Genomic DNA, 25,075 nt, shown 5'->3' on the forward strand with positions numbered 1-25,075 from the left:
GGGCTCCCGATATCCCACCTATATCGGCAGAAACATACCCCGCCAAACGTGGCCCAGGTTTATCCTCACTTACGCCTAGAAGAGCTTACTCGATCTCCTTCGGAACCCCCGGAAATCGCATGCGCACGATTCCGAGAGATGCAAATGTCAATCTGGCAGGGAAGGATCCTCATAGGGGCAGATGCCTCCAAGTCAAGGATCCGCACGTCGATAGGGATTGTCCTCCCGGACCACAACATCAGGGAGACCTGGCTGTTACATAACTATTGCAGTGTATACGGGGCAGAAGCCCTGGGTATAAAACGGGCGTTACATCTAAGCTCAAGCCTAGACGGTCCGTCAGTCATATGCTCTGACAGTAAGTCCGCCATACAGGAGATAGGCAATATCTCCTTCTCGTCCCCGGCACTTCTTATTGACATCGCGGAAAATATTACTCAACATCCCAAACCCATAGAAATCGGGTGGACCCCTGGCCACGTGGGAATTGATATCAACGAGGCGGCGGACAGAGCCGCAAGAACAGATACCCCTTCTGGCTCTTGGCGTGGGTCACTTATGGCCCGTGACTTAATCCGGGAGTATAGAGAACAACAAAAAATAGAGATCACAGATTCATGGTCAGAACACTTGCGTAATAAAGGTCGAGACCACCTCAGACCCTTCGCCCCCTGGCCTTACAGGCATGCTACTTCTCGGAATGCGGAGACCCTTTTGGCCCGCCTAAGAACTGACACTGCCCCTCTTAACAGGTTCCTCTGTTCTAGAAACCTACGTGCTTCACCAGACTGTCCACATTGTGGTGCTCAGGAGACATCCAGACATTTTTGGCTGACGTGTCCAAGATATACGGAAGCCCGACAAGAACTTGGCCGTACTCTGAAGATCGATCTCGCAATCATCCAGACTTTAACACCCATATATTGGGCAAGAACAGACCTCTCACCTAGACAGCACGTGCAGGCCCTCGAACGTTACGTAGCACGCACACATCGATTTGACTAATTGCGGACAAGAGTTCATCGGAGAAAAGGTGACCAGCCAGAATCTCCATATTAGAGAAGAAAGAAAGAAAGAAAGAAAGATGGAAATTTTTCAATGCGAATGATAGATGATGCAACGCCGTATTACAGTGGCTAGAATAATATACTGTAGTGTGCTTTTTTGTAGTGTTGGTTTCAGTTTCGGTGGAGACGAAACATTTCGTTTTTTAAATCGAAAGAGATCGCGTTTTACATACGAGGTTTGTTTAGTAAATATTTTTTGTTATAAGTTTAAATACAAATAACGTTTACTTAAAAATAATTTATTTAGTCACAATTTTAGACTTTTGATTGCTTACGACGACCAGTCGCCATCATTTTACTTATTTCTTCTTAACCGGAGATAGTAAATTGGGATTTTTACGGACGGATGGCCGAGCGGTCAAAGAGTTCTGGAGGATTCGGACGGGTCGAAAAATCCCCTGGAATTTTTCGGGGAGTGATCCGTCCGGATACGTCGGAACCCGTCCCTCACCACCCGGCCGCCCCATCGTGGGTCTGGCTTAACCCATAATGGGCTGGCTAAACGAGGCCCTCTTATTGCCCACAGGGTGGAAAGAGTTTTAAAAAAACAAGTAAATTGGGATCATTACGACCGGAAATTAATCTTTTAATGAAGTTGAATTCACTAATTAAAAAATCCTTAAATTAAATTGCTTTAATTATTTACTTAAACATCCGGTTATATTTCGAAATCTACAATATTTGAAAATTAATTATTAATTTTGAAAAAGAAAAAAAAAAATATCAGGTGGCGCTTAAATCGAAAAGGATCGCGATCGTTACAGAACGTAAGTTTTGCATACGAGGTTTTTTTAAAATATTTTTGTTATAAGTTTAAATATAAATAACATTCACATAAAAATAAACTTATGTAGTTATAATTTTAAACTTTGGAGTGCTTACGACCAACGGTCGCCGCCATTTCATTTATTTCAACCGACCTTTCACATTTTCAAATGTAAAACCCGAAAACCGTTATTATATTCAAAATAAATAAGACATTGGCTTATTTATTAAGCTTAATAATTATCTTTCGCATAGATTTTACCTCGTGGATCAAATTATTTGAAGTTTAATCACAAAAAGTGAAGAAAATGTGCTTTTATAAAGTCAATAATAAACACACTTTCGGTTAGACTGAAGCCAAAGGGTAAGAATCAAGTGTTGCCTGAGGGGGGACCCCACAGTGTCGACCCCCGTGCGATCAAATAATGTCTAATGAACCATACCCCTACTTACGATCAACTGTTTAAAAGTTACGAACAATTTTTTATTTCCGGCTATTTACTTTAAGAACAACTTTATTAAGAAACACGCAGACACTTATCTATATTAACAAAACGAATTACATTAATTCACCGTAATACGTTCCATCTACGAGAAAAAGCAACATAAAAAACTCTAAAATGGTGATAGTGGACGAACGCGTGTGCCAGCCGCAACGACTGATGCGGGGAGATTTTCAATTGCGGTCGGAATAGCGTATCTGTCGTGCCGTCAAAATGGGCGTAGGAAGGCTTTACTGACGAGTGTGTACTAGATGCAAAATAGTGAGAAAAGTATGCATATAAAATGCAATTATAGCTGGATACCTTTTGCTTCGGTTTTTATGGTAGAATATGGAACGCCTGATATCTAGGGATGAGGAGCAAAAGTGAAGTTAATGTTGTTACAAACTAACATGGGGAAAACTAAATTTGGCAGTAAATTTTTACTTTCGTTTTAATTAACTTATAATCGTTATATTTCCGTATCAACTATTTCTGTTACTGCACGTGTGTGTATGGAATTGTGGAAGTGATGTCACGCTCAACATGTTCCCCATTGTTTGGGGAAAACTTTCCTGTGTTGGTTGTCCCTACGTGGGCTCTTAATCTAGAGTTTTTGTGTTACAACTCTCAACGTGTTGAAGATGTCATGTGGTATCATCTCACACTGATGTCAAATTGGAAGTCTTAAGTTATAACTCGCATGCTTTCCCATCTTGCCATGTGAGTTCCTAGTCGCTTTGAGTTTGGCATGTGAGATCTCTACACGAAAGTGAAAATGGCTGATGGATATGCTATTCTGATCGCAATCGAAGCATTAGAAAGAGCCGAAAGATATGTTTAAGATGGCAACAAATTTTTTGACCATGAATAGATGCCATTTCTTTTTGTGTCAAGTCAACACTAATAAAAAAAAAATTTAATTCATAATTGATAAAATTACACAGCAAATTTTCCCAAAAATTAAAGGAAGTATCTAATTCATCAAAAAAAGAATTAAAATGATAGTAAATTATATGTATAAATTATTAAGAGCATAGACACTATACTTAACACTTCTGATTAATAAATAATCTTAATAGACAAAACAATTTAAGAAATAGATCAAGGAAGAAAACTATATGAAGAAAGGATTAAATTAAAATACTTACCTTTTCCATTACACAATGGATATTTTAGCGCCATTAATTAATTTTTCAACTAATTCTCTCCACAAATCAAATTGTCTTTTGTAAATTCGTTGTCAAATTTTCCACTGTTTGTTTTGTTATTTTCTATATATGAGGGTAGCTGAAAACTAATGCACACGTGCTTGTAGAACATGAACAAAAACAAATAGCAATATCAGGCAAAAAGTACATTAAAGTACAATTCTTAAGCTCAAAATCATATATTTATTTTTCAACATAGTCACCGTTAAGGCTAACACATTTCTCCCAACGTGTAACAAGTTTTTTTATTCCGTCACTGAAAAATTCTTCCGACTTTTCTCAAATGTAGGACTTGACAGCTGCCTTCACTTCATTGTACGAGGTGAAGGCAGCTTGATGATTACGCTAATGATTACGCTTGAGGTCTCTCAAGTAGAGAAAAAATAAATAAAAATCGCAAGGCTCAAGATCGGGGGAATAAGGAGGGCATGGAATCAGTTCAAACTTCAAGTTTCGCAGAGCATCTCCAGTTGCACGCTAGATGTGTGGATGAGCGTTGTCATGTTGCAAGATTATTGGTGCCAGGTGATTATTTGTTGTGTTAGAGGCAGCCTGGCGCCAATAATCTTGCAACATGACAACGCTCATCCACACATCTAGCGTGCAACTGGAGATGCTCTGCGAAACTTGAAGTTTGAACCGATTCCATGCCCTCCTTATTTCCCTGATCTTGAGCCTTGCGATTTTTTTTTTTCTCTACTTGAGAGACCTCAAGTGTAATCATTACACCTCGTACGATGAGGTGAAGGCAGCTGTCAAGTCCTGGATTTGAGAAAAGTCTGAAGAATTTTTCAGTGACGGAATAAAAAAACTTGTTACACGTTGGGAGAAATGTGTTAGCCTTAACGGTGACTATGTTGAAAAATAAATATATGATTTTCCGCTTAACTTTCAAGTTTGCTTGATGACTCAAGACTACCAATTAGTCTTGTGCATTTTAGTTCACTTGAAGGTCAATCAATTTAGTTCAGTGACCTTCAAATTTCTCGTGCATCCTAATTCACATTGAATTACTAAATTGAACAATTTATATATATATGTGTATATGAATTATCATATATACCTAAGCTATGAACAAATTTATCTAAGAAAGTGTGCTTCTTCCTTTATAAAATTTCTTTTTAGTTTTTGGCTTGCTTTGATTATAATGTTTTAAGTTTCTTCCTAGTTCACAGGTGATCTCAACACTGGTGTGTTGCTGGTGTATTGATCTGAACTAAATTGGGTGAACTATAATGTGAATTAGGTTGCACAAGCAATTTGAAGGTCACTAAAAATATATATATCGGTCTGCTGTGTAATTCTAAGTATCTTTCGAAGACAGCGTCAAATTTCTGAGTAATTTTCTGTGCATCTTTTTGTGTTTTGCTAGCATAAATGGTTTGCTGGAGTCTATTTATTGTTTCTTTGACTGTTGCAGTTTTTATTTAGTGGAGGTTGCCGTCTCCATATTCGATTCTTTCTTTCTCATTCATGCTTTGGATCGACAATGGTAGTTATTGCATAGCCTAGAGGGTTTAAACTCTGGTTTATATGGGGACGAGTCGATGTTGCCCCTGGCCTTTTCTGGAGCTATCAGTCAGGTACCGATACTCATTTGGAGTTGTTGGATGCTTTTCAGGTGCTGACTATTTTTGTATCAAACTCTCAAATGTGAGTTGTTTCTAACAAATTGTTTAAAAATTACAGTATTTTTCCACCGGGATAAACATGTGCAATACCCTGTATAAAGTTTAATTTCATGAATTAATCTTAAAATATATTTTAATTAGTGTTCATTGTATTAATTAGAACATTTCTTGAGATAAATGGTTCAAAAAATTTTGCTAAAAATATCATGTTTTGAAGTTTTAATATAGAGTAGACCAGTGCCAGTATAAGCCATTGGCGGTCCATCTGTAGAAAATTTTAAGGAAAGAAAATATATGAAATAATATTGTTTTCAAAAACAACATGTAATATTGATAATTGTCATACTTCTATCATATATACACACTTACATACAAAGATACTGTAATAATTTGGAAAAATTATTATTATTTCTTTTATAACCTCAAAATTGTAATTATTTTTTCTACGATTTGAAGAAATATTTGTAATATGTTTAAAACATAACATAATAATTAAATACAGGATGTCGGAAAAGTTACCATGCTATGAGAAATTTATAATGACATTAAAGAACGGCATTGTGTACAAGACCTGCAAATTGTATTTTCCACATTTTCACTTTGCAGTAGGTGGATTATTGTTTGCTCAAGGACTTTCTGGTTTTTGGAAAACTTCTTTTCCAATTGCATAATTTCTCATGGAATCAGGCATGCCAGATCTGTGGATCTCACTCCCCAGATTTTGGGGGACACTTTCAGTATTTGCTGCAGGCGATAGCTGAGTGGTTACTTCAAAACCAGAAATTACTTGTAGGAGAAACTAGTGTCATATATAAAACTTACACCAATCAAAGCCGAATTATCAATTATCGGGCTAGAACTGGCTAAACTAATAATAATTTATAAGATAATTTGGTACTAGAGTTAGGCGTTAGGTGCCATCTCTTGCTAAATTTAATAATTATAATTTTAATTAAATAATTTAGAACTAGCTGGAAGAAAAGAATTGGCCCAGAGCAGGACTCGAACTTACAACTCCTGCTTACTGTGCAGATGCATTGCCAATTACTCTATCCAGACCTCCGGTCCGATCTCTTCTTCCAGTATATATAAGCTTACATACGCTTTCCAGTATATATAAGCTTTTTTCCAGCTAGTTCTAAATTATTTAAATTATTTAATTAAAATTATAATTATTAAATTTAGCAAGAGATGGCACGTAACGCCTAACTCTAGTACCAAATTATCTTATAAATTATTATTAGTTTATTATCGGTTACAAACCAAAGCCAAATTATCGTTTCTAGCCCGATGATTCGGCTTTGGTTGATGTACTGCTTTAATGTATAATGGGTTAGTTTATGAAGTTTGTTTATATAAAACTTACACCTTTTCAATTGCACAGTAACTTTTTGTATACCCTGTATATTTTTTACTTTACATATTGATATGATTTAAAGATACTTTTCTTTAACTTCATCTAATGTTTTATTTTTTACTAATCCTTCTTATCGAGCAAGCATTTTTGGTTTGATTTTGTAATGATAAATGATTGAAAGCATTTATTTGAAGCAAAGAAATTTGTCGTAAAATGCCAAACTGTTTTCATGATTTAACATTTGTTAGGACAGGGATGCTAAATTTAGAAGTTTCAACTTCTAAATTTATAATCTTGTAGACTGTCATCAATGATGAATTATTAACATATTGTATATATACTGTGTAAGTGGAATTTTCAATGAAGTATAACTGAAAATTAACTGTTTAATTTATTGTTTGTAGAAAAATATTTCTATATAATTTAATCCATATTAGTGTTATTTATTATAATAATATATACCTTTATATAAAATTTTAAATTTTATACAAAAATTAAGTTATAAAATTGATAAGATCAATGGCACAGTTACAACTAATATTGAATACAAATTTGATTTTTCTTTGAACATATTTACTATATAAATAATAAATCATAATTTTCTAAATATATATACATATTCATTTATTTTGAATATAGTTTTGAAAATAAAAATGACGTTGTCTGATTCGCCAAACGAATTCAAATTGGAAAATGCACCTTCGGATTGCATATCCGCTGTGAAATTCGGACCAAACTCCAATCAGTTTCTCTTGGCATCGTCGTGGGATCGTACAGTGAGATTATACGATGTAATAACTAATAATATGAGATTAAAATACTTACATTCCTCGGCCGTACTGGATTGCTGTTTTCAGGTAGATAAAAATAATTTAGATTATTTGATATTGGAAGTTGGAATTTTATATTTAGTTAATATTATGATTAATTTTTCATGTTAGAGTAGATTTTTTACATATTTACATTATGGCTTTCAGTATGTATACAATTTTTATTTACTATCTTCAGGTTTGTAATAATTTTATTTTATGTGATATTATAGAATGGATTTTGAAGTGCAGCAACTCAAATTGACAATTCACTGAAACACATTTTGCAAAGACTCAACAGATTTGAACAAAATTTTGCACATTAATAGAACTAATGAAATAGCACGTTATGATGGAGGCTGAGTTTTAAAATTTGATCTAGAATGAGGATGTTGAGAGTGAAAGTCCCCATGCCAAGTCAATAGGAAAATTTTACATTGTAGAAACATAAACAAAGTAGTGCATGCCACCCAACATTTTGAAATATGGCAAAGCTTGTTCCAAATATTTTTGAATACCGGTTTTTTCCCCATTCTTCTCAAAAAACTGACTATATATGTATATACACACCTTAATGTATTATGCCTTGCATAAAAAATTTTTCAAAAAACAGTTAATAGCAATAGTATATTGATTTTCGGATTCTTATTGTAAGTCTATGGGAAAAATTCCAATTGAGTTTTGTTAATTATTTTTGTGGTTTTTTTTTTTCATTGAATACAGGAATATTTTAAACTATGTTAACAGTGATACATTTAGCAATGCCCCCACTGGGTCAACTATTTATTATGTAAGTAAAGGAGGTTTTCCTAGTTTACATCTGCATGAAGGAATTTTATGACGACAAGATCTAACTTTTATACTTGAATTTTTCTGTCAAGAATTATATCTTTAAGGTACTGCTTTATTCTGTAAGAAGCCGACTTTTAGGGGGAATTAGTTAATTCTGCATCAGTGATGGTCTAGGGTCTGTTCATATGTGGGTGATGGTGGAGGAAACAAAGATGACAAGTGTCTAATAAAAACCATTTATTTTAACATAAGATTAATTTACACTATGAACAAACTAGTTTGGATTTAAAATAGTTGGCTGTTCAGATATCCTGGGCATTGATGATGTTTTCTTGATCATCAATCGAAGGTGGCCCTGGGGCAGTGGCATTGACAAGTTCGTAAGGCAGGTGGGGAGGCTCTGTCAGTTGGCGTCAGCAACACAATTTAAGTCTGTAGTGGCACAGGTTGCAGATTGGGCACAATAGACAGAAAACTCTATCTTGACCATGGATTTAGGAGTTTTTATCTATTTTTCTCTCTCCATCTGCCTTTCTGATTGGCTCCACATCCCTTTTCTCATTTCTCAATTGGTCCCTCTTCTGTCCCTTGGTGAAAGACAAGACCTGTTCAGGTCATAAGTAAAGTTTGCTTTGTAGAGTCTATCTGATACCATTCATCGACTCTGGACAGGAGGTGTTGATGAAACTTTGAACTCTGCGCTCGTATTTTACTTCATTGTTGTCTTTTCTATGATATTTAGAATTTTAACAAATTGAAACAATGTCCCTTTTACCTTCAATCTTTTCCCTTTTCTAAATTTTCTAAGTTTTAACCACTTGTATACAAGTGTCCTGTCAAACTCCCATCTCTCCTGATTGATATTCGTGTACAATCTATTGCATCGTTCATCTTTGCGTTGTGTTTGTTTGACATTAATAGTTTTTTCTCCTCATCTTTGTCTCATATAACTTGCACAACTTACGCGGCCTTTGGTCAGATTTAACAATGGGAAATTTTAGGTTTTTTTTCTTTCTTTTGTCTTAGGAAATCTTATAATTAAATTTTAATAACAACATTGTGTTGGAACCTCATAATTCTTATTCTTTCTTATCAATATATTTTCTTGTATAGAACATAAATTGACATTAAATATATATATATTTTTATATGAAAACAATGAAAAAGAAGAAAACTGTATTTTTTTTAAATACAAATTAAGTACATCAAAATTGTAGAGTAAAATTTATTATTGTTTTCTACTAACTCACTCTAACATAATCACAGCCCCCCACACATACATTATACAAGGTGTCCCAAAAAGTTTCCGTATATACAAATGTGAAATGTAACTTTATTCACAAAACATTAAAATGTCAGCATTAAAATTTGTGTCAGTGGATTGATGGAGTAAGGCAACCAAACACACAGATGATCCAATAGTCCTGCTAGATAAGGACTTCCTATGTGAAAATTGGATTCTGTTCAGATGTTAGACACATGAAGAAAACCCAGAACACTGCATTGTGTTCTGGGTTGAACCAATGACCAACTATCAGTGTTCAATGGTTTTATTTATTTGGCCACTGGTGGGTTTGATTTGTGTCAATGTATAGAGACCTTTGGCACACCCTGTATATATATATATAGCTCTATGCAAATAGACATAAATAATGATGATACAACTATATTGTTCATGATAAAACAGAAGTTAACTTTAGCTATCTACTATTAAAATATTATGCTATTTTTTAAAATGAAAAATGAGTGCTAATCTGCATTGGTAGTAAATTTCTCAACATATGTATAACAAATTTATACAGTATATAACTAATTATATACTGTATAAATTTACTGTATTAATTAAATGCATAATTATTAAAACTTTATTTTAACAATATTTCATTCTTATCTATATAGAAATTATAAAAAAGTGAACTTGAAACTTTCGGTTACTAATGAGGGGCTATAAAATGTAAGTTGGCTCATAGTGCATCTATTAATGTACATTATCAATCAGAATAAATATAGTTAAACCCTATGTTTGGATTGTTGAATTACCAGTAGCTTTGCTGTACACCTGCAGATGCAGGATTATGCAATTTTCAAGAATTATCTAATTGAAATCTTTTGTTTGTTTTGATTATTACTATCATTTATTTTTTATTTGGCAAAAACCTTAGTCACAGTCTGCAGTCAGCACTGTGAGTTACCAGTATAATTATATCTAAACTTCTAAACTAATTAATTAGTCTGGAAGCAAAGATCAGATGAAGATCTGGGTAGTGTAACCGGCAATGCATCCACACAATAAGCAGGAGATGTAAGTTCAAATTCCTCTCTGGGCCAATATTTTCTTCCAGAATATTCTAAATTAAATTAATATATTTCTAATTATTAAATTTAACACAGAAGGCAGATTAACTGTATATCTAGACAAAATTATGTAATTTCTTAATAATTAATTAGTCGTAATGTTGCCTAAACAAGAATCTGGCTGTATGTTTGAATAATAATATTGGGTTGTTTGTATCAGTTAAAAATGTCTGTGGTTTTATCTTTGTATTTACTTTATAACTTTTTGTCTATAACACAATAAAAACATATGTTTAAAAGGCTACAATATAAATTTGAATTATAAAATGCTTTTGTAAATTAATGTCCTTTAAATTTATAAGATACAAGCAGCTGAAAAATTGGTATTTGCAATAATTCTTAAGATGATACTTCATTATTTCAAATTACATTGGTTTACATAAATTAATTTAAAAATTTAATTTTGGAAAATTTTTTATTTAAATATTGAAAGCGTAATGTGAACAAAAAAGTATGTAAATTATACAATTTATTTCATTTCATTTTAATTCTTTATAGCTGTACAATTTAAAACAAGTTCATTACATCATTAGTAACTGATATTGTTAAATATTTTTGTTAAAATTTATGCATTGATTTACTAAAAAAAATCTAATACAAGGTGTGACAATAAAGTTTGGTGTATGATCAAAAACAGAGTGATTGCATTGCATAAGGAAAACAAAACTCTGCTGATGTTCAAATTAATCACTGTATGATATAATGCATTTTTGACAATGTTTGTGTAAATACTGGAAAGGTTTACAAAAATCTTTTGGTATTGCCTTCATGATGGATGTCACATTTGCCTGGATGTCTGGAATATCTACAAATTTCTCTCTCTTCATTGACAACTTCAATTTTGGAAACAAAAAAGTCAGCTGGAGCCAAATCAGTTGAGTAAGGACAATTTAGCTCAACAATTCATGCATAGCCAGAAACTCCTCTACCACCTCAGCTATACAAAGCCGCACGTTGCCATGGAGAAGAAACCAACATCCAAAATCAAATATGCATAAAACCTTAACAGTAACAATTCCATTTCTCAAACTTTATCATCACACCTTGTAGTTATTTAACTTTTTATGCATATTTTTTAATCTCGATTTTATGAAAATTTTTGTTAGGATGCAGTTCATGCTTGGAGTGGTGGATTAGATCAGCAAGTAAAACTGTTTGATTTTAATTCCAGCACAGGTAACAAAGTTACATTTCAATTTATTCTCTTAATTTAGTTCTCTTAATAAATTCTCTTAATTTTCTTTTAGTTTAATTTATCGGTTTATAATGTTAACTGTACAGACACAGACCATACAGTTAACATTCTACAACCAATAAATTAAACAATTAGAACCAAATTTATAGAAAAATACTTCTTTTTGACTATACATACGTAGATGAGTCTTAGTCCAGTTTTTGTCCCTTCACACACTATATGAGGCAATAACTGTTCCCTTGGCAAAGTTGACCTTTTTTTGTATTTTTAAATGTCATATTTGTCATGGCAATTTTTATTTAATGTAATTAGAACCAAAATTTATCTGCTGTTATATACAGATATATATATATATATATGATGTGACAGCAGATAAATTTGCTGGAAAACCTTTATTTCCAAAGTATTAAATGTTTTCATACATGCAGTGGTGATATTCAGCAGGTTCGCACAGGTTCGGCCGAACCCGTTGTTAAACACACGTAACATTTCTCAGTGGTTTTGTTTCTTTTAAAAAATATATTAAAATATACGTATTATACTCTGTAACACTACTAAACTAGAGCCTTATACCCTGTTCGCCTAGTGCAACCTCCATCGACCGTTTCAATCTCGACTAAAACGAGGTTCAATCGCGATCGACTCGAGAGAGTTCTCGAAACTAGATCCAGTCATAAGAGAGATCCCACAATCCCACGCGCGCGAGAAAATACAAGATGGCTGCGGAACACGTGTCGGGCTATCAACAGCGAAATAAGAAAGATATTGTATTTCGAGAGACGATGACATCTGTCTATTATTATAATAATACCTAACGATAAAATAAATGATTTAGAAAAGTTTTTCTTGTTTAACTGCTTTCCCTATGACTTTTTCTGATTAAAAAAAAGCCAATTTTTATGTTTATAAAATATTTTGAATGAAAAATATTAAAATATGTACAAAATAAACCATTTTGAACACTCTTTTTTATTATTTTTAAAAAAAAAAATATAGTTCTGGCATAAACAATGTTAAATTTTAACTGACTTAATTTTGCGAACGCATCTTTTTTATTTACATGGATATCTTAAGGTCAGTTTTTGCGCTAAAGTTGCTAATGCACCATTTGAGCGAAAAAAAAGTTAAGGAAAAATATTCTGTTAGCGAACCCTTTGTTAAATATTTCGAATATCACCACTGCATACATGAATATGCAGTATTTTGGAAACAAAATTCTCTCCTCTGTGTACATCTGTATTACAGTATAAACTAAGAATTTCAGTAATTTCAGAATTTTTATCTAAATTTTTAGCTTATTATTACAGAAATTATTGCTTAAAGATCTACTAGTAATATTTTTAAATTTAGTTTTTCTTGCTTTCAATGGATCTCCTGTCTTTATCACACCCTGTTTAGACATAACTGCTTGAAGTATTGTTAAATTATGTTGTAGAAATGTTTTTACTTTTAAAACTTTAAAATTAAATAGATGCAAACCTTTATTTACTATGATTTTTTGTTTTTATAATCAATATTAAAGTATTTTTCCAATTAGTATTTTACTTTCTGATTTTTAAATTATATATTTATTTGCTATTTTTATCTGTTTCTCATCAAATTTTATGGCGTGTTTGTTGCACTATCTAAATGCCCTTATAACAGCTTAGACCATTAAAATCAAAATTGTTTGGCAAAAAATACAAATATTTTATTTATTTACAACAGTATTAGTTAATCACCTTCCTTTTAATTAATAGTTGGGTAATTAAATTTCTTATTTAATTTACTATAATTTTATTCTCTATATTTTTTTGTATATTCCATTAATTTATTAAAATCAATCTGTTTTTGTTCCTTAATGATCTTTGTTGTTTTGACATTTTATTGGTCTTTGTTTTTCAGAAACTATTGTGGGAAATCACGACGCACCAATAAAATGTGTCGAATTTTGTCCCGACGTGAATGTGGCCGTCACTGGTAGCTGGGATCAGACAGTTAAGCTGTGGGATCCAAGGACTCCGTGCAGTGCTGGATCATTAACGCAATCTGAAAAAGTAAGAATTTTTAAATGCAGTTCTTTCATATTTCTAAATTAGAGTTATCTGAAATATTGGTTGATTGTCAATAATATTAATGCATTTTTTAGTATTACAAAATGCAGTTTTTAATGTGCCTCCATTTTATTAATATAAAATTAATAAACGAAACATATTTTAAAAATTTCATAGCATGTTGGTTTCATAGTATCATCATCAAGCAATAAAATTTATGGAAATAAAAAAATTCCAATTAATTATATTTTATGAATTTTATTTGTGAAATTTTAAAATGTTTACTATTTAACCTTGTAATTCTCAAATTAGGAGCACACCACTAGAAAAGTCATTCATCCATTTATATACACAATAGAGATGATGACATAAGGCAAAGGAAAAACATTTTCCATATATAACAATAATAATAGTACACATTAAAAATTAAAAATAACAATAAATTAAGCTGAAGTAAAAGGATAAAACATATGACAATATATGAGAAAATGATAAAATTACATAAAATAATTATATAAAATGATATATAGCTTTTCTATGGTTTTTTTTTAATCTAAATGTAAAAAGTCTTCATTATTTTTTATAATTTTGGTAGTATAGAAAAATAAATATGGAAAATATTGAAGCAATATGTGGTTTACAGTAGACCCCCATAACATGGGTTCCTATAGTTCGGATTCCTATATCACGACGAAAAAGTTGCGACAGTATTCGTACAAACATGCTAAAAAACTCCTATAATTCGGTAAAACGTCATCACCAACTCATGTCGCAACAGGATTGCACAAACCGTCGAGTTTAAACGAGCAGCGGACCTACCAAAAACCATTTATTATTTAATGTCCATAAAAATTATATTTATATTAATGATGTCTCCAAAGTTCGGCAAATTTTTCACCAAAAAAAATAATTTATCGGGAAGCACGCGAGCGCCATTCGATGACAATCTCCACAATGAAAACAAGCTTAAGCAACGGCATAGTCGAATGGTGCACACTTTGTAAGTAATCCTACAATTTTTTGTTTATAGCATAGTTTATACGGATTATTCCCAAAAAATTATACATATTTTGGAAATGTCGAGTCGAATTAGTCTAGAATCGATTAATTTTATGAAAGAAACCTTTCAAACAGCCATAGTCCGTAAACTGCATACGTGCCGGGCTGTGATTGGCTGGACTCCTAGAAGCTGGATTCATAAAACTTGGAACGTATCTACTGTGTTATAGGAGGGGTCGACTGTATATAAGAACAACAAATTTAGAGTTTGATGGGATGGTACATGGAGGATGATATTGTAGGATAGTACAATAACATTATAATATCTTAAGAATTAAACAACTTGGAGTAAACAAATTCTTGGATTCTGGGAGTACAAGTTGCAATTTAGTTAGTTTCCAGAATCAGTATACAGAAGGTTGCTTAATTTATTAATTAGAATATAAACTTTATGCAGGGAACTGGAGGAAAATACATTTGGAGAACTTGCAAATTATGAATTTTATTAGCCAAATAATTTGCAAATTTTTAGTGCATCATAATTTTATATTTATTTAATAATCGAATCTAAAATTTTTGGATACGAATATGTGATTTGTTTATTTTAAATTAAATGTCTCTCTTTATGAAGTACTTTTATTTAAAAGAAAAGTACTGTAAAATGTTACCATAAAAAATGCTGATATAATGAAATTATCAGTAAAACAAATTTCTTTTCAATCCTCTACTAATTTACTGTGCATCTTAATGCATGTAACATTCTAATGAAAAATATTTCAATTTAGCAATTGTCATTGTAATTTAAATTTTAGGGAACTTCATAAAGGGTTGAACTTTTATAATGTAAACATTATAAAAGTTTAACCCTCTATGAATGAGAGATCATATTAATGAAATAGGTAAAAAGTTTACTTTTCTTTTGTTGTCAATGATACTGTTTTCTATATTTCAGTGTAATGAAATTCACTATAAGAAATTATTCTGTTGATCCTACAATTTCATAATATTGACATTTTATTGTAATTATAATGTATATATATGTTAATTTAGATACATATTAAGATATCTTAAATATTAAAAAATTTCAGGTGTATACTATGGCTGTATGTAAAGATAAATTAATAGTTGGCACAGCAGGAAGGAGAGTTCTCGTATGGGACTTGAGAAACGTCGGCTACGTTCAACAGAGAAGAGAGTCCAGCTTGAAATATCAAACCCGTTGCATTCGTTGTTTTCCAAATAAACAAGGTTACGTCCTTAGCTCGATAGAAGGTAGAGTATTAATTATGATAATTATAAACTGTAATGACCTACTATGGATGCATTCAGTGTCAAATTCAATCCAGTTTTTATGATTGGACTGGACATCAAAACTAATCCAGAGCACATTAAATGTAGGTGGCCAAACTTTAAATAGCTAACACCAGGACTTTGTTATTTAAAGATATAAATGATGATAGCATAGAAATTTTCACACTGATAAAGGACTACAGTGGGTGATCGGTTAATGAACATAATCCATTCCAAGTCTTTGTTTGTTAACCGATCGTCGATTTACCATAGGTTTTAATGGGAATTTAATTAATTCGTTCTGGAGACCCCCAAAAGTAAAAAAATATATACTTTCTTACTACGTTTATTCATATGTAATAATAAAAATACATACATACACAGTCTTGCGTTTTTATTAGTCATGTTTTTTCCATTTGAAAGGGTTAAAGAATCTGTCTAATGTCAATTGCTTTTCTCGCTTCTTCAGAATTTTTCATAAGTAATTAATAGCATTGCAATTGTAGAAATCCCCAAGCCTCAACCTGGTTTGGATGCCATTCTAAGACCATTGTTCTGATATCTTCCCACTTCTTCAAAGGATCTTTAAAAACAGATATCGGCATTTATCCTCTTTTTCAGAAGAAAACATATCTCGCTGAGTTTCTTGGTGTTCTTCTGTTGTCAGATCTATTTCAGGTTCCATTATGAACTCTTCGATGTTCTTTATTTTTTAGGTGCGATTTTTGTTACTCCTTTAGCTGCTTAAGTCTTCTTGATTATACAGTTTCTTTCTTAAATAAGATTGAACTGCGGCCTACTGTAGACCTGTTCACACCATACTGCCCAGCAACATTAGGCGTCTTCTGCCCACTCTCTACCTTTGCTATTATACTCTCACCTTTCGAAAAGAAAAACAGACGCAAAACTTAATGAGTGCCTACCCAACAGTCTCGCGAATATATAAAAGAATTGTTTTGTCAGAAAAATAAAAGGCTGGAATTACAAGGGAGAGTTTTAAAGTTTGGAGGAATACTATCCGATTGGTATATACTGGCTTGAGCATCGATGTTGACATCTCCTGCACTCCGAAAAGTTTCGAATTGTTGACCAAAGACAAGGGAAGACCAATTGGTATTCCTTATTTTACGTCGCTTCTTGTGTTTGTTCTATGGGGTGTTCATTGTCCGAACATAAAAATCTTTTGCAAAAGTGTTCATTAACCGATCACCCACTGTATTTATCTTCAGAGTATGTAAGAGTTTAATGGAACTCGTGCAAAAACACGCAAAAAGATTCACAGTCAAATTACATTGAAAATTACATGAAAAATATAATTTGGCATTGTGAGGTTATGAATTCAAAGTTCATTTTCAGATCTACTTACTATTTTGTAACATTATGTGATGGATCTGGGAAACTTTAACCATAATTTCCTTACAGAAGTAAGGAAATTATGGTTATGGTTATGGTATAATAGCAAAGGTAGAGAGTGGGCAGAAGACGCATAATTTCCTTATAGAAGTAAGGAAATTATGAAGAAAAAATAATAAATATAAACATGGCCGACGGTATTACATTTAATTAAATATAAAAAATATAAAATTGCAACGTTTAACAATACTTTGTTTCCGTTTGTTCATCCGTCGTTCGCTCCAGTTGACAGTCTACAAATTTACATATACGGAGGCGACCTTTCTTTAGAGGCTGCTGCCTCCGCAATAAAAATGCAAATATGGTAAAAAACGTCCACGTTGTTAAATGTTGCAATTATATATTTTTTATATTTAATTAAATGTAATACCGTCAGCCATGTTTATATTTATTATTTTTTCTTCAAAATGAATTTTATGTAAAAATGGCAATAGCACCAGAGGACGTTTTTTACCATATTTGCGTTTTTATTGCGGAGGCAGCAGCCTCTAAAGAAAGGTCGCCTCCGTATATGTAAATTTGTGGACTGTCAACTGGAGCGAACGACGGATGAACAAACGGAAACAAAGTATTGTTAAACGTTGCAATTTTATATTTTTTATATTTAATTAAGGAAATTATGGTTAAAGTTAATGTTAGCAACTTAATTCATTACTGAGTGCCACCATCTCAAAAGTACTTTTTTTACTCCTGTCCTGTGGGCACTAACAGAACTTTTTTAGCCAGGCCCACAATGGAGTGGTCAGGTGATAAGATGATGCAATATTAAAACAAACATAGTCTGTTCACTAACTTTGTGCATGAAATGAAAAAGCAAAGAGACAACCTCGTATTTTACAAAATGTATTTTTCACTTTACCCATCTCATTCTAGAAGCAATGGCAGTGTCCTAATAAAAATGTTAACATTTGTTAATTATTTTAGAGCATGTTTCGTAGTAAAGCTGCTTTGTTAAAAGATGGTTAAGCTATTTTCACTTTAATTTAGCCACTGTAGCACTACTGCAGCAAGGTTCACAAGTGCCGAAAACTAAACTTAAGATGACTGACACCATATATTATAAGCATGTTATGTAATTTACCTCAAATGAAAAGTGTGACATTCAAAAATGTATTTTAAACTGGTTATTGGAAAAATTAAAAATGCAATTTTCCATATAAGATGTTTGTGTCAGAATAGAATAAAAGATTAAGATTTATTAGTAATGATGAATGCATGTGTTATATTTTTTTTTGTTTACCATGTAGATAATTGTATTTTTAGGCAATATCAAATTTTCTCGATCAGCTGCCTCTGATATTTTATAGTCTCTGTGACAATTCTGTGTCATTTCTGACTAAACATTTTTATTCGTACAAAATAATGTACACAAAGAGCCAAACCACAATGCTGAGTAGGTGAGGTGTAGAAGTGTTTCCTACAAAAGCAGAAATTGCTTAAAGCACCCTCCAACAGCATATGTAAAGCACCTTTACTAGAAAACACACCCATAAATTTAGTCCCAGAGACAATAGTTAGCAAAGATTACTGCTTTTGCAAACTATTTCTTGCAGAAGTATACACAAAATTATAGCAAATGAACTAGTTTTTTGTTTTAATTCCATATCAGAAGAATTTAGAAGAGAGCTACTGAATATTACCTGTTTTGTGATTTTTGTAATATAGATATAGGAAAATTGTTATAACAGGTTTAATCATATGGAAACAATAAATTACAAATGATTCTACCTTGTTATAAAATTTACACTGTTTCTATAGTACACAGTGAAGGATGTAGATGTTAATATTGAAAATTTAGTTGATGGCTGCTGGAATTACTAAAAATGATTTATTGTTGTAATTATGTAAATTATCTACTAAAATGTAAGTAGCATTATGGGTTTTAGTATCCACGGCAGGAAGAATTAAAAAAAAAAACAACTTGTCTTTCTCTCAAACTTCTTTTTATGAAATTTTTTAATAAATAAAATAAGTTTTAAGTAATTTTTCATTCTATCTATGATAAACAATAAACTAACTGAAATTTCTCTAATTCATGCACACAATACAGAATATAATCTTTTATAACACACTGTGGTTATTCTGGCTTTTCATTCTATCATGTGTTTCAATGTTGTAGAAATACAAATACTTTTTTTAATAAAAGCTTTATTGTTTAGGTCGTGTCGCCGTCGAGTATTTGGATCCCAGTCCTGAAGTGCAGAAGAAGAAATACGCTTTCAAGTGTCACAGAATCAAAGAAAGTAATGGCATAGAACAGATTTATCCAGTCAATGCCATCAGTTTCCACAACGTATATAACACTTTTGCCACGGGTGGATCCGACGGTTACGTGAACATCTGGGACGGATTCAACAAGAAACGGCTCTGCCAGTTTCACAGATATCCCACCAGCATATCTTCATTGGCGTTCAGTCAGGATGGAACTGTTCTGGCCATAGCATCCTCTTTTCTCTACGAGCAAGATCCTCCCAAGGAGATTCCTCCGGATGCCATATATTGCAGGCACGTTACAGATCAAGAAACTAAACCTAAATAAACATCACAAACTAAATGCTGCATTTATAAATTACAGTCATTTGTCATATAAAATTATTACTTTTGTGTTTTAGTTTAGTTATTTGTATTTTAAACTTCACTTTGTATTAAATAAAGTATCATTTCTTACAGTGATGATTTTTCAGTGTATGTGAGGTGTGAAAGTTCACTCATCTGCAGGTAACTCTAGAAGAGCCATAGGTTTAAACTACTTGTAGTGTAGTTTATTTACAAATTTACACAATATACTTATACAGTGATTTACATAGTGGATTGTTACCACTATCGATTCAAATAAGAACATTCATCTCCAGGGGAGCTTGCAAGAAATGGAAGTTTGAGGTCAACTGAACTAGTCACAAGAATATTTATTCTCTGTTACACTACCAGTTACACCCATTGTCATTTTCCCGTGGTCAATCTTTGAGAAGGGGAATCTTTCTGCTTTCTCCAACTTACATAGTCTTCGAGTTTCTCTCAAATCTTACCAAGTTTAAATTCTGATCATCATACAATTACAAATCTAAATCCCTCATAGTGTGCAACTATGAGCGATCCAGATTTGAACTGTTGTCTTTGTAAGAAATTTTTGTAGGTGCACTGATCTAGAGGTGTCAGATGTTGTCATAATGATATATTGCTTCACACATGAAACTGTTGTGGGTTTGCCAGTTCCATCAGATTACTATATTGAAAGTCTGGGTGATAATCTGTAGCAGTTAAACTAAGCACTGCTAACAATGCCATTTCTATTTTTGAATAAGTCCGTATGCAGTTTTTGGATTTACTTTGTTAGACCAGCATCTGAGTTTCTTACTTCCAATAGTTTGAAAATGCCTCCTTTTAACAAATTTTGCAGTTTTGCAAACAAACAGAAGTTTTTTGGGACAAAGTCTAGTGAATATGGCAAATGGAGATCGAGAGTGATTTATTCTATGCTACAAATAGTCAAAGCAGTAGGGAAGCACGAGGTGGTGCATTGTTGTAATGGAGCAACCACAATTTTTGCTCAAGCAAGTATTCAAATGAAACAACTTCAATGAAAGCAGAAATGTTCCCATCACCATCTTACCAAATTTAATATTCATGTGGATGCTGCTGTTTGATCAGTTCAATCTTAAAAAAATTACCAAGACAAAGTAAAATTGAAATGCAGAAACTAGTTTGCCTCAAAAAATAAAAACTTGGTACAAATTCAATCTCAATTAACTTAACTGCTGATCAAATAATAGTGCCACTAGTTCTCCCTCCATTTACTATTGATAAGTATAAAGCTATGCGTATAATCCAAGTATTTTTTTATGAAACCTCGTATAAAACTCCAATTTTGAGAAATCTCAAACCAAGTTGCAAACTACGAAGGATTCTTCCAATCTAAAATTTTACACAAATTGGCTGTTTCAAAACAAAGACACAGAAACTAGATAACAGATGAATAATCATTCTCATAAGACAAAGATCTAATTCATTTAAAGAAACCATTTTTTCTTTTTGAAGGCACTTCAAAAGGAAAAGTTACCCAATTAATCCAGGACAGATTGTTCAATACTGACCGAATTATCTCGATTATCTACTTGTCTCCTTTCATAATACTAAACTGTGTTAAAATTCTTAATAAAAAGTGGCTTTTTGAAGTAAAATTAATCACACTATATATCATTTAATCAATAAACTTACATTATACAGAATAAGTTTATAATATCCCATAATAATAGTTTTATTTCGCCGAGATTGCTGGCCGGAGCAGTTAAGGCAATCAGTCAAGTGTTGTATAGGAATGAAATCCAAGATAAGCAATCGAAAGTTTTTTGGGTGGTCCATCCCAGATATGTTGGGCCTCGTCCCTCCTTATCTGGGTGACCACTTTGTGTATCTGGCCACACCTACGATGCGTACGATTAAGAAGTGTCAGTTGCCTTCCGCGGCATTAATCGGTCCATACCTCAATTCAGTTAACTTTGGGTATTTTTTAAACAATTAAAATAGCAAAAAATGGTTACTAAAATGTGAAGTAAAGAAAACTCTGTCGAAGGAGAAGTTGGAGATGAGCGGTTAAGATGGCAACCTACTCGGGGAAACAGGAATAAAAAAACCCAAGGAATTTTTCAGGGTAGTCCGTCAGGATATGTCGGGCCTCGATTCTCACCACCTAGCCGGCCCACTAAGAGAGCTGTTGTTTCGGCAAACCCGTAATGGGCTTGCTAAAAAAGTTTTTTGTTTACTGCCCACGGGGAAGAAAGAGTAAATTAATATCTTTCCGCATATCGAACGAGGAAGAATTTTTTGTCACGCGTTCATCCGATACGAATGGCAAGTTGCTTCTTCTATTCAGCATTTGTATTGAAAAAACACGTGCCCAAAAAGCGTTGGTAAATATATAATTACGGCCGCTGTTTGATACATTAAAAGATATTAACGAGTTCTTCCGTAAATCAAATGAGCTTCTACGTATCATAAAAAAATATAATGTAGAAAATTATCTCAAATCCCTTAAGTAATGCAAAACACAAAGAATAATTTAAAATATTTTAAAATGAATATATACGGTAATAATAATTTGCCGATTAAAAATTCAATATGGCGGCCGATGGAAGAACCGCGATTTAAATTAATTACGATACTATCTCGTAAATAAATCATATAATAATTTTAATTAATACTAAAATAAAATTAATTTGCACTTTTATACAAAATAAATGTTAGAAGAATAAAAAAAAAGTTAAAAAAAAATGGAGATTTAATAATTGCGGAATTAGCCACTAGAAGTCGCACGAAAGCGGAGTAGGAATGGCTCCCACTTTGAGAAGGCGGACGATTCAATTTCAGAATTTTGAAAACAATTTCGATTATTTGAGATTTTTAAGCGAAAAAAAGAAGAAAAGATGGAATGCGGCATGCATCAGGAGAACCACTTTTAAGGTAAATGCTTTGTATTTTCAAATAAATTTAAATATCGTTCGCGTCCGTTGGAGCCAACGGTCGTCTGGTCGGCTTCTCTCCCCCCATTAATGTCTTAATTAATTTAAATTGAACAAAAATTGATGAAATTCGTTCTTTACAGCTATAAAATTTGCCGAAAAACTGAATTTAAAGCTTTAAATTAAGTAAAAACAACTTAAAATTAACTTTTCAAAGTTTAAATTAAAAAAAAAAAAGTTATTTAATTCAAGCCGTTAGGTAGCGCGCCGTCATTTTTCGGCATTCTCGAGCGCGTCGCGTCGCGTGGCGCTTGCGAATATTTCGGAGAAAGGTTAGTTTAACGAAATTATCCTCTAAAAGCCTTAATTTAAAATTTAATATAAATATCATTGAGTTGTGTATAACTATGAAGACATTTTACGCTTGTTTTTAGCTAATAACGCGATTTTTTTTATGCCAGTCGCATCCGGTGTCGCCGTCGGCTCTTTTAATTAAATACGGTAAGAAGTATCGAATAACGTATTATTTTTAATATATTTCAATTTTATTTTGTATTTAGGAAAGCGTTTAATTAATAATGTTTTTTTTCGAATAAAAATGCAGAAATTTGTATTCGTCGAAGCGTTGCGACGGCACTAGTCGCATCGCTTCGGTCGAGTCATGAATTTTATTATTTCATTCTGTTTAAAACACCAGATATCCTAAGATTATCATTATTTAATGGGTATCGTTAGTATTTAGTCGGAAATCATTTGTCGTTTGGAAGTTTTGACGCCGCACCCACTTAAGCGCCCGTCGCGCGGAATCGCTTTCGTCGCGTCGTTCGATTTTGCTCTCCAGAGTTTTCCAATAGGTCCATTTTAGCCAAAAGTTAAAATATTTTGTAACATTCCAAGGTCGAAGAGCCAGAAATACGAATAAAATTTGGATATTCGTATTTTAAGGTAAAAAAAAAAGAGATATTCGATGAGCTCCGGTACTTGCGTATGCCATAGATCTTGGAGGCGCCATCTAGCGTTGTATCGATTCTTTTTCGGATCGATGGGTGTAGGGCCTTCTGCGGGATAATGTAGGAGGAGCTCCGTTAGAAGATGTCGAAATGGTGGAATTTCGGAGATTATCTCCATGTCTAAATCACCGGACGATGATGATTCTCGTCACGATAGTGCCACGGCTTCCTGCTCCCAGGTGAGAGGCTAAATTGCCTAACTGCCGACAGCCGTTTGGTGTTCTCTAACGTAATTCTTCACCCTTCGTGTTTTTTGATCGATTCTACGAAAAAAACGCGGTGTTTCGGTCCCGAAATTGCGAAAATTAGGGCGAACTAGCGCCGTTTCCTCCCCGTTTAACGGCTCGAATCCTCCCTTAGCCTAGGTAGCGCGCCGGTTGGGTACATAATTTAAAGGTTTTTCTCGGTTCAATTATCGATGTTTCAAAATATTTTTCCCTCTTCCGAGCTTCTTGTCGCTCCTTGACGCTTCGTTTACATAAAATTACCATCGTTCGGCAATTATCGCGCGTCAGAGATTTGCAAATTTGTCTGGAAAGTATGCGTGCGGTTGACGTGTTTAGGGAGAAGGTCACGGGCCAGAAAATCATTTCATTTTTTTTTTATCATTAAGAAGAGTTCGTTACTCGATGCGTAACCGTTTTCCTTTCGGGAAAAGTCGGCACTTTAAAGGTAAAAACTATAATTAAAATTGGATTATCTCGGTTGGACGACTCTCTTCTTTATTGCGGTGTATTGTTTCTTTCGAATTAGTACAGAAAGTTTCGTGGGTGACCTTGAAAAGTGGGGAAGGTTTCACGCTCTAAAACTTCATACTGACACATTTGAATCGCGTGACAATCGAGCGATTCTAAGTTCATTTTCGTGGCACACAATCCGGGATCCGAATTTCTCTTTCGCTTTTCTCCGACTTTTCACCCATCTTTTCAGTCTTCCTAACTGTTTTTATTATTATTTATTTCTTAACTACCGACACTCCGCTAGACGTAATGTACGTGATTGCCAGGGGTGCCACTTACCAATCGAGGAACGGTGCCGTAAATCGTTACGGAGCGTGTTAATTAGCATAAATTGCTCGCAATTGTCAAATATTAATGCCGTGTGAATAACCTTTTCTGTAATCTCAGGGCGTGTTTTATCGTCTTTGGCGCAGAAACAAGTTTTAAGTTGTTTATAAGGGACAGATACGTAACAGAAATTAAGAAATTCG

The 25,075-nt window shown here is 33.0% G+C and overlaps 2 protein-coding genes across 5 annotated transcripts in view; both read left to right on the forward strand.

Annotated features, from left to right (window-relative positions):
- Window positions 1-1,731: 1,731 nt before the first annotated feature.
- LOC111635869 (mitotic checkpoint protein BUB3-like) lies at window positions 1,732-20,065 on the forward strand. 2 transcript variants are annotated; one of them, XM_023380985.1, is made up of 6 exons: window positions 1,732-1,834; window positions 7,153-7,370; window positions 11,576-11,645; window positions 13,549-13,700; window positions 15,785-15,968; window positions 19,559-20,064. In XM_023380985.1, the coding sequence occupies exons 2-6, from the start codon at window positions 7,167-7,169 to the stop codon at window positions 19,936-19,938; spliced, it is 990 nt and encodes a 329-aa protein (XP_023236753.1). In that variant the 5' UTR covers window positions 1,732-1,834; window positions 7,153-7,166; the 3' UTR covers window positions 19,939-20,064. The 2 variants fall into 2 exon arrangements, with proteins under 2 accessions (XP_023236753.1, XP_023236754.1); XM_023380986.1 differs by lacking the exon at window positions 1,732-1,834 and having other exon boundaries at window positions 7,158-7,370; window positions 19,559-20,065.
- Window positions 20,066-22,691: 2,626 nt separating this feature from the next.
- The window catches only part of LOC111635859 (rhotekin-2-like), a 37,906-nt gene continuing 35,522 nt past the window's right edge, over window positions 22,692-25,075 (forward strand). Inside the window, exon 1 of one of the 3 annotated variants that reach the window (XM_023380971.1) lies at window positions 22,692-22,856. In XM_023380971.1, coding sequence (XP_023236739.1) covers window positions 22,725-22,856 — 132 coding nt within the window. In that variant the 5' untranslated portion in view covers window positions 22,692-22,724. Of the gene's footprint in view, window positions 22,857-23,339; window positions 23,357-23,828; window positions 24,045-25,075 lie in introns of those variants that run through there. The other 2 variants (XM_023380975.1, XM_023380973.1) reach the window with 2 other exon arrangements.

This window comes from Centruroides sculpturatus, unplaced genomic scaffold (assembly GCF_000671375.1).
Source record: "Centruroides sculpturatus isolate CEXI.00-Female unplaced genomic scaffold, Cexi_2.0 scaffold816, whole genome shotgun sequence".
Lineage (NCBI taxonomy): Eukaryota > Metazoa > Arthropoda > Arachnida > Scorpiones > Buthidae > Centruroides > Centruroides sculpturatus.

Excerpts from the sequence above, each read along its gene's own strand:
- LOC111635869 (XM_023380985.1), top strand. The coding sequence starts at position 7,167 with ATGACGTTGTCTGATTCGCCAAACGAATTCAAATTGGAAAATGCACCT. Across the intron at positions 7,371-11,575 it reads TACTGGATTGCTGTTTTCAG|GATGCAGTTCATGCTTGGAG; the intron begins GTAGATAAAAAT and ends AATTTTTGTTAG. Across the intron at positions 15,969-19,558 it reads CGTCCTTAGCTCGATAGAAG|GTCGTGTCGCCGTCGAGTAT; the intron begins GTAGAGTATTAA and ends TTTATTGTTTAG.